This window comes from Eubalaena glacialis, chromosome 18 (assembly GCF_028564815.1).
Source record: "Eubalaena glacialis isolate mEubGla1 chromosome 18, mEubGla1.1.hap2.+ XY, whole genome shotgun sequence".
NCBI lineage: Eukaryota > Metazoa > Chordata > Mammalia > Artiodactyla > Balaenidae > Eubalaena > Eubalaena glacialis.
The window spans coordinates 59,598,315-59,608,510 of NC_083733.1; the positions used below are offsets into that span (position 1 = coordinate 59,598,315).

Consider the following 10,196-nt stretch of genomic DNA (forward strand, 5'->3'; position numbering starts at 1 on the left):
AGAAAGACAAAAACGCGGAGACAGAGCCTGACGCCCGCAGCCGCAGGGGTGGGGACCCCGCAACCCGCGACCCCGCCTTCTTCCCACCCACCCCCCCCCCCGCCCCCCGCCAAGGCCCGGCCGCTCCGGGCGCCGCGGGGCTGGGAGGGGGCGGGCGCGGGGCGCGGCGCGGGCGGGGCGCTCTGCAGGCTGCACCGCGGGACGGCGGGAGCGGCGGCGGGTCCAGGAAACCCCTGGGGCGGACGGGTGGCCCCGGGGGGGCCGGGGGCGGGGAGGCGGGCGGTCGGCACCGCCCGGGCCGACAAAAGTCCCTTCAGTTCAGCCGGCGGCAGGGGAAGTCCCGGCGCTCGGCGCAGCCACCCTCCCGTGCCGCCAAGCCCAGCCGCACTCCGGCCGCCCGCTCGGCCGCCGTCCCCGGCGGCCCCATGCCCCGATGCCCCGCGGGGACCATGGACGAGGGGCCCGTGGACCTGCGTACCCGGCCCAAGGCCGCCGGACCCCCAGGCGCCGCGCTGCCGCTCCGCAAGCGCCCTCTGCGCGCGCCCTCCCCGGAGCCCGCCGCCCCCCGCGGCGCTGCGGGCCCCGTCGTCCCCCCGGATCCCCTCCGCGGTGGCTCAGACACGCCAGCGGTGCCTGCGCCCCCCCACGGCCTGGCCCGACCAGAAGCAATTTACTACCAGGGTGAGTGGCTTCCGCGGGTCATGGCCGGGTGGGGGCCAGGCAGTGCAGAGGGTCACTACCGGAGCCAGGGGCAGAGCTCCGACGTAATATACGGGGCCTCCGGCAGCTGAGGGACAGAAGCCAAGGTCCCAAGGGCACAGGTATGGGGTTCCTGGGGAGCTGGGCGCACAGCCTGAGGTCCCAGGGGTGCAGATATGGGAGCTTCAGGGAGCAGTGCCTTGGGACACAGATATCGGGGTTGTAGGAAGGCTGGGTGTCAGGGGGCCCTGAGGGATAGAGCCCAGGGTCCGAGTGCCACATATAGGGAGCTAGGAGACAGTGCCCAGCAGTACAGAAACGGACTCTCAGGGAATCAAGCCCCAGGTACACAGATTTATAAACTCTTCAGAACCCAGATATCTAGGGTTATAAGGAATCAGCACTTGGACCCAAGAAACTGGGGTTCTTGGCATCCCGAACTATATGTGGGGTCAAAGGAAGTCAGGGGAACAGAGATTGGGGTTCTAAGGAGACAGATATTAAGGATCCCCGGATGTCAAAATCTCGGGAACCAAGATATCGGGAGACGATGGGAATTAGGAGAACAGCGTTGGAGTTCTGAGCACCCCGATATCTGGGATCACAAGGACCCAAGGAAACCGATCCAGATACCAGGGTTCCTTAAGGAGCCAGCAGGACAGAGATCTGGGGTTCTGAGCACCCAGTTCTGTGTGCTTGCAAGTGATCAGTGTCTTCGCTGGGGTCACAAGGTCAGGTGGCCTTAGAGGGCTTGGGCTCAGTCTAAGAATTGGGGGCAGGACTGGGGAGTTCTGGGACTCAAGGATTTAGAGCCAGGAAGAAGGATTCAGGGGTCTCTGGGCAGAAGGCCTCAGGGTGTCAAGGCCTGGTATTGGACATGCAAGAACCAGGAAACTTGGCGGTTCAGGAATGGGAGCCCCCAAGGACCAGGAGATGACAGAGAAGGCCAAAATCCATTTTCCCGATCCTGTCTCCATCCCTGACCTCCAGGAGGGGGTGGCCCCTCCCACAGCTGTGCCCACGTCACGATCTCAGAGTGACCCCCAGAGCTGCAGAGACCCCATGTCTAGTGCCTCCAGACCTTTGCCCAGTTTCTGCAGCTTCCACCCCCTCAGAGTACAGCTTCAAGCTGTGCATCAGGAGGCCTGTCACAGCCTTCTCCTTTTTCCTATTCCCCTGATGAGAACCCGGGCCTCAGTTTTCCCCATCTGTGTGATGGGTGGATATGGATTTGCCTGCTACCATGGTCCCTTCCAACAGTTTGATCTGAACACGTTTCTGGCACCACTCTCTCTCCCCAAACTCTGTACACATTCACCCCACACCCTACATCCAGTGCTTCATCCATCCTTACCTCCCTCAGCCACAAATTCACTCAGCAAACAGGCCCTGAGTTCCCCCTGCTGAGTGATGATGGGGGTTCAGTCCTTAAGGGACTCTCTGCCTAGTGGGGGATGGGGCATCAGACACAAGTAAAGATAAGTGACAGTGAGAGTGTCCAGGGCTGGGGGGGCGGGGGGAGGGGGAAGCTGCAGGAGCCCAGAGGAGGGATGCGGTAGAGGAGTTTGTCTTGCGCCTTGAGCACTCAGTAGGAGATGCAAAAGGGACCTGGGAAAAAGGGCAGGTGACACGCAGGAGCGAAGGCCGGGAGGTGGGGGGTGGGTTGAGGATCTGTGGGCTTGGTCTCACGCATGTCCTTTCTCTGCCCAGGACCTTTACTGTCCCTGTACCCCACCCCGACAATGGGCTCCCCCTTTCCTCTGCTGAACCTGCCTACACCCCTGTACCCCATGGTGTGCTCCATGGAACACCCCCTGTCGGCTGACATCGCCATGGCCACCCATGCGGATGAGGACGGAGACACGTGAGTGACAGTCCCCCATTCATGGAGGGTAGTAGGGAGTGGGGAGACCAACCTTCCACCCACCTCACCCACCCACCACAGCACAGGGGCACTCAGCGTGGACTTTCAAGTTACCTGCACCTGAGTTAGAACCCTGTCTCCACCGCTGTCTGTGTGACTCTGAGCAAGCCCCTTTCCCTCTCTGGGCCTCAGTTTCCTCTTCTGAAAAATTGGGCACCCTGAGAGCACTTACCTCCCAGGACTGTTTTTGGAGCAGTGGGCTTCCAATGTTTTATCAAAATCCCAAAATGAGGAAGACATCTCACTGACCGATTTATTATACGTACTATACATGTTAAGCTCCTAGCACTGAGCCTCGCAGATTGACTGCTCAATATGTATTAATTACTGGTATTATTATCGTTATTGCTTTTTACTAAGCCCAGCACATACACGCACATATAAACTTGAAATAAAAATTGCACAGAACAAAACAACGCTCACCCTTACGACTTGGGATCTACTTTGGGATTTTCGATTCTAGTCTTATGTCATTGTTTCCTGGTCATAGCCCACTAAATTAATTTGACGAGCCCTTAAGTTGACTTCCCAAATCTCATGGTTTTATTATCTGCCGTTTGAGGGACATGCTTCTGAGCAGCATGAAGCTGCTGAGAAATCCTGCATGGGAGGGCCGAGCACATAGTAAGCACTCGATATACTTGACCACCATGGTTATTGTTATTCTATCGACCTCCGTTTGAATCTCAGCCGGCCACTTTCTCACCCCTCTCTACCTCAGTTTCCCCCTGTAATAACAGGAAGCATAAGATGAGGGTCTCTGTGAGGCAGAAATGAAATGATTTCTATAAAGCGATTATCTGGGAATGGGTTTGGGGACTGGAAACCACAGGTGGAGATGGGATGGACAAGCCTATTTCTACAAGGAAAGGGGGGCCTCCACCACTGGCTCCTGGGTGACTTCACATCCTCGAGCCTCAGTTTCCCTATCTGGAAATCCGGGCTCATAATCACGATTAGGATTCAGTGCAGTGATGTACATACATACAGTGCATAGAATGGGGGGGGGGGGCACACAGTAGGTGCTCAGTACATGGGAGTGGCTTTTGGTTGGTTGAACAGAGCTCCCAGGGTTGTCATAGACTTATCCTTGTGAACCCAAGCAGGAGAAAGTGCCTGAGATATACATATACAGGGCTCGGTAAAGCTAGTTCCCGCCCACTCTGGGTACGTCTGGGGTCATCAGTGAAATAGATTTAATTTGTATCTGTCCCCAGGGGTGATTTGTTTGCAGCCTGTGAAAGCAGGGTGCAGAGGCGAGCTGGCACACCAGTCTCCAGCCCCACGCCCCAGCCGCCCTCCCCGCCCTCCCCGCTCTCCCCCAAAGCAAACACTTCTGCCTCAGCTGCCTGTTGGGGGAAATCCCTTCCCGCAGAACCTGACCGCAGCCCAGCTGCTCTGCCTCCCCCACGTCAGCACCCGTCACTCACTCGCAGCCTCCCCCTCCTGGCGCTCCCTCTAACCTTAACCCCTTCCGCTGGGGCCGAGACTTTACCGGAATGGGCAGCAGACGCAGGCCAGGCGGGGGCGGGGGAGGGGGGACACGCTAGGTCTGGGTCCCCAGAGCAGCAAAGCTATGGTTGGGAGGCTGGACTTCTAGGGATTCAAGGGAGTAAGATCTCAGGGCATTCGGACAACCTCCCTCTCCAACACCCCCCAACCCCCCCCCCCCCCGCCACCAAGAAGTCAGGAGACACTGGGGAGATGGAAGTCTGGGTCTCCAAGAGAGGGGGGAACGCATTCTGAGTCCCAGAGAGCAGAGGTTGGGGTACTGCATTCCGTGACCCCTGAGCGGGTAAGGAGCAGGGGGCAGGGCAGCTTGGGGATCTAGAACTCGGAGGGAAGGGGAAAGTCCGTTTCCGCAAAGAGTTAGGGCACCGTATTCCCGGGTCCCAAGAGATCTTGGGGATGGATGCCAGGATGTGAGGGTTAGGGAGCCAGCTGGAGTCGGAGCCCTGGAGGGTGGAGTTCCAGAGGGGTCCCCTGGCTGGAGAAGTTGGGGCCCTTACCCCCAGGGTAACTAGATCGCTTTGGATTAGGCTCCCCTCTCCGCCCTATTCGAGGATGGATGTTGGGGTGTCTGGGTGGCCGGGGTAGATCCCCGACGGGACAGGTTTCCCTCCCCCGGGAGCAGGAAGCCGAGCCCCGCCCAGCAGACCTGTTACTGGAAGTCCGAGGGCTGGGCCGCCCCTCCCGTCCCCACTTCCTCCAGCCCCGCCCCACCCCCTGCGGCCCGCGCGTTTATGGGAACTCAGGCCTGGACGGTTTCTCTGAAATAATTTTCTCCCTCTGCCCTCACTTAACCCCGCCCGCCCCGAAGGGGACCCAGGCCGGGCGTCCTGGGAGATGCAGGGAGGGGAGGGAGCCCTTCCCAAGGGGGGGCCCTGGCCCAGGTCGGACCCCTCCCCCAAGATTTCTTTTTAAATTTGGCTTTCTTGGCTCAGGATCCAGGTTCAGCGTTACACCTGCATAATCTCCTCCTGGGAGATGGGCGTTCTTGTAGGCTATACTTTACGGAGGAGAAACCCGAGGCTGTAAAGGGCCACCTAGCCGCACAGCTAGAGAGACTTGTAACGCAATTTGCAACCCTGGCCTACTCAGCCCCGTCAAAGCCCCCAGGGCTGCAGGATTTCTCTGCCTCCAGTACCTAGGGAGCTGGATTCTGGATGCAGATTCCACAATTGGGAGAACCGCTGTTCACCCCTCTTAGCCACACCCGGGTTTGTCAGCAAGCAGTGGTGGGTGAGAAAGAAGTTGCTCTAGAAAATGGCCTTTAAAGAAAGGTTGTAGGGACTGTGTACCTCCAGTCAGCCTTGTGCCCTCAGCGCTAATGTCCCCCACCCCATACAGTCGTCCCAGATTGCTCTCAGCTCTAAATGGCTCTTCCAGGTTGGGGGCCCTGGGAAGTGGGCAGGAAGTTTATTGAAAAGTGTTATCCAGATCAATGCCTACAGTGATGCAGGAAGCAGGACTGAGCAGAGGGAGAATTTGAGCTGCTACGTAGTAGTTTCATCAGGGCCTCAGTTATCCCACAGGGAATGTTGCAGCTGGAGTGGCCTTCAGAGTTGGGGCCAGAAGCCCAGGCCTTCGACACCCACACGGACCAGTCACTGGATGCCATTGGGTGGCATCTACCCACCTCACCCCCATGACCTGGGCAAGCAGCTCTTTTCAGCGGAGGGTAATTCCCAGAGAGAGCTGAGAGCTGACAACCTTCCCAGAAGCTGAGGGAATGAGTCCTTCAGTCCAGAAGGGGGGGGACCTGGGTTGCACAGTCCAGCTTCCCAAACAGTGACTAGTTTGTCCCACCTCCCTTCTGGGCAAAACTTCCTCCACATACATACTCTTGGGATGGAGGCTGACCGTGATCTCCAGTCACCACTGATGGAGACCTTGATGGTATCGAGTTCATCCCCACCCATTCCACAGATGAGAAAACTGTGGCCTGGAGTGGGGTGGGGATGTGGTTACCAGCTTCAAGGATGGCCAGGGATCATTGAGAGGGACTCATCTATTCAGAGCGTGTTTGTGGAGCACCTGCTCAGCACCAGCCACTGTCCTAGGCACTGGGCAGTGATGGAAGCACACCAAACGCTCTACCTTGGTGGAGTTGACATTCTATCGGGGGAGATTCAGACAGGAAATAAGTAAAGTGTACCACGTCAGGTGATGAACTGGAGGAAAATAAAGCTGGGGGAGGGGGAGGGAGCCGCTGCTGTACCATTTTAGCAGAGGCCCAAATGAGGGGAGCTAGCCCTGCAGGTATGGGGGGAAGACTCTTCCCAGCAGAGGGAACAGCCAGTGCAAAGGCCTAGGAGGCAAGCATGCTTGGTATGTTTGAGGAACACCAAGGAGGCTAGTGGCCAGAGTGGGCTCAGGAGAGTGGACAGAGATGATATCAAAAGGAATTGAAGAGCGGGAGGCAAGATGACACAGGGCCTGTGGGCCATGGTGAGAACTTTACTCTGAGGATTCTGTGCAGAAAAGGGGCATGACCTGACTTAGGTTCTAAAAGGGTCCCTCTAGCTGCTATGTGAGGGACAGACAGTAGAGCAGGATGGAAGCAGGGAGGCCAGCGAGGAGGGGACAGTCCAGGAGGGGGGATGGTGGTGCCTGAACCAGGATGGAGGGAGCCGGGGTGGGGAGCAGTGGTTGGATTCTAGAGACACTTCTAAAGTATCCTGCACATTTTGGAGTTAGCACTGCTAAGAGTATGGGGGTGAGAGGTGACCGGCCTCTAACGCCTGTGATCCTCCACCCCCAGGCCACTCCACATCGCGGTGGTGCAGGGCAATCTGCCAGCTGTGCATCGGCTAGTCAACCTCTTCCAGCATGGCGGCCGGGAGCTGGATATCTACAACAACCTCCGGCAGGTGAGGCTGGGGGCCTGGGGACCTGGATCTAATGGAAGAGGGGCCTGGGAACCTGGACTCCTGTTTCCTAGGGGAAGAAGAGCTGGGGGCCCTGACTCTTGAATCTGAGGGAGGAGGTGCTCCAGATTTCTGGTTCCTGCCTAAGACTACAGCTGGGGGTCAGGACTCGGGAATTCTGAGGGAGGCAGGACTGGGACGCAAGGCAGGGGACGGGTCCCTCACAGTCTCTGTTCCCCAGACACCGCTACACCTGGCTGTGATCACCACTTTGCCGTCTGTGGTCCGGCTCCTGGTGATGGCCGGTGCCAGCCCCATGGCACTGGACCGCCACGGCCAGACGGCAGCCCACCTAGCTTGCGAGCACCGCAGCCCGGCCTGCCTGCGGGCCCTGCTGGACAGCGCGGCCGGTGGCACCATGGACCTGGAGGCCCGCAATTACGACGGTGAGCATCTACCCGGGCGCGGGGTGGGGCTGTCCAGCAGGACCTGGAGTCCTTCTGAGGCTGCAAAGCCCCAGGCCCAGGTTTAACTGAGTCTCCCTCTCCTTCAGGGCTCACCGCCCTGCACGTGGCCGTGAACACCGAGTGCCAAGAAGCGGTGCTGCTCTTGCTGGAGCACGGCGCGGACATCGACGCGGTGGTGAGCGCGATTGGGCCGGGCGAGGGGCCAAGAGGAGCAGAGAGGGGCGGGGCCAACGGAGCGGGGCCAACGGGGCGGGGCTTGGGTGGGAGAGAGCCCGAATGGGTGGGGTGGGGCTTGAAGAATCTAAGGGGATTGAGATGCTGGACCAAGCGGTTAGGATGCGGGCCGCCGGCTGTTTGGGCAGTGCTAGGAGACGCTTAAAACCTTCCCTCCCTGCCGCAGGACATTAAGAGTGGCCGCTCCCCACTCATCCACGCCGTGGAAAACAACAGCCTTAGCATGGTGCAGCTGCTGCTACAGGTGGGTAAGGCCCCTGCCCGTGGCCTCTCGCCCACCCTTTCCTCTGACACCGACCGGCTGTCGCCCCATCCCTGCCACCGACTCCGCCTTCCAGTTCTGGCTCTTGTTCTTGCTGCGCTTCCAGCCCCGACCTTTCCTTATAGGCCTCGTTCTGTCAACCCTAGGACTTCACCCCTCCAGGCTACGAACTAGTCCCGGGTCTTCTCCCATCCCTCCTCCGGCCCCGGAACGTCCCGGGCCCCAACCAGCTAGAGTCTTGCTGACCCTGTCTTCCGGCTTTGGCCCTGTCCCCGCGCTGTCCTTCCGCCCCGACTCCGTCCACGATCAGCCCCAGACTCTGGACCCTTCCCTTCTCTGACTCCGCCCCTGCTTTGGCCGGGGCTGCCGAGTCCAGCTCCGGTTGATTCGGCGCCACCCCTCCAATCCCGCTCTGTCCCGCCTTTGTTTCCAACTTCTACCCTTCTATCACCCAGCCCCGATCTGGCCCCGCCCCAGGTTGTGATTCCCACCCCCACACCCGGCCCCGCCCCTCACTGTGGCCCCGCCCCTGGGTTCCGCCCCCCTCCACCGGGACCTGGCGGTGGTCCTGACCCGCGCCTCCCCGCCCGCAGCACGGCGCCAACGTGAACGCGCAGATGTACTCGGGCAGCTCGGCGCTGCACTCGGCGTCAGGCCGCGGGCTCCTCCCGCTCGTGCGCACGCTGGTCCGCAGCGGCGCCGACAGCGGCCTCAAGAACTGCCACAACGACACGCCGCTCATGGTGGCGCGCAGCCGCCGGGTGAGTGTGCGCGCTGGTGGCGGCGGGGGTTACAGGGGTTGCAGGGGTGTCTGTGCCCGAGCGCCGGTCCGCGCGGATGTGACAGGTGAGTGGGCACGTGTGTGCAGGGGATGCGGCGTGTGGGCGTATGCGCGTCTGTGCCAGGGCGTGGAGGCAAGCCGGTGAGCCTGAGGGCGTGGGTGTGAGTTCTAGACAAAGGAGTGACTGAGGCACAAAGAAAGGAAGTGACTTGTCCCCCTGCACGTACTGAGAAAGAGGCGGTGCTCCCTGAGCTAGGGGACCCCGTGAGCTAGGAGAGATGGAGAGAGGCAGAGCTGTGTGGGCAGGGGTGGCCTGGTGATGACCGCCCCTCCATCGCTCCACAGGTCATCGACATCCTGAGAGGGAAGGCCACACGGCCTGCTCCTGCATGCCAGCCAGAGCCCTCCCCTGACCGGAGTGCCACCACCTCCCCTGAGAGCAGCAGCCGCCTCAGCTCCAATGGTGAGAAACCGGCTCCCAACTTCCAGCAGCCCAGTTCCGCCCTCCCTCAGAACCCAGGAGTGGGGGTCCCAGTCCCCTTCTCCCTGGATCCAGCCTCTCACTGCCCTCACCCCTCATCTCTCTTCTCTTCCCACAGGTCTTCTGTCAGCATCACCACCCTCCTCGCCCTCCCAGTCTCCCCCCAAGGACCCCCCTGGATTCCCCATGGTTCCCCCCAATTTTTTCCTTCCTGCCTCATCTCCACCGACCTTCCTGCCCTATGCTGGGGTCCTCCGAGCCCCTGGCCGGCCGGTGCCCCCCTCCCCAGCTCCAGGAGGTAGCTGAGAGGGATGGGGGGGCAGATCTCGGACTCATGAGGAGGGACCTCACTGCCCTATGGGGTCAGCCCTCCTGGAAACTGTGAAGATCTCACTCTGCCCCCCCCCCCGCAATCTTCTGGACCAGGATTTGCACAGAGGCACATATATTTACCCATAACCGCCCCCCTCTTCTCAGCACGGATATTCCCCCATCTCGTCCCCACCCCCAGCCCGAGACTCTTACCCTATTATTCTCAGGCACCAGTCTCCCATCTGGAACTTCACCCAATCGTTCATTTCCTTCTCCTCTCCCAGAGCTGGTGGAACCAAGGAACGGCCCTCCCCTCTGGCCTTTACCCAGTTCAGTAAGGAGGGAGAGATGGGCTGTAGCCAGGCACTGATATCAATGTAAATTATTAGGCTTTTTGGTTGGATTTCTTTTGTAATAAACTATTTTTGTACCATATCCCTGGCTTTGCTAGGCCTCTTTCATGAGGAGGTCTGGAGGAAGTGTGTTTGTGTGTGTGCCCACCTGGGTGCCGTATCCAGCTGACTGCATGTGAGTCTCAGACTGACAGTGACATGTGTGGGCGACTCTAGGACTTCCGGTGTGTTGTAAATGTTCTGTCATTGTGTCACTGTGCCATTGTTTCTGGGGATGACGTGAAGTGTGACATCTTTCCAGAGGACCCTGTTG

At 59.7% G+C, this 10,196-nt stretch overlaps 1 protein-coding gene across 1 annotated transcript; it reads left to right on the forward strand.

The window, feature by feature from the left end:
• Positions 1-206: 206 nt before the first annotated feature.
• On the forward strand, positions 207-9,965 carry BCL3 (BCL3 transcription coactivator). Its single transcript, XM_061172695.1, has 9 exons — positions 207-681; positions 2,410-2,563; positions 6,888-6,996; positions 7,235-7,439; positions 7,547-7,635; positions 7,861-7,938; positions 8,550-8,717; positions 9,083-9,200; positions 9,337-9,965. Exons 1-9 carry the CDS (start codon positions 426-428, stop codon positions 9,522-9,524), a joined length of 1,365 nt encoding a protein of 454 aa, XP_061028678.1. The 5' UTR covers positions 207-425; the 3' UTR covers positions 9,525-9,965.
• The last annotated feature ends 231 nt before the right edge of the window (positions 9,966-10,196 follow it).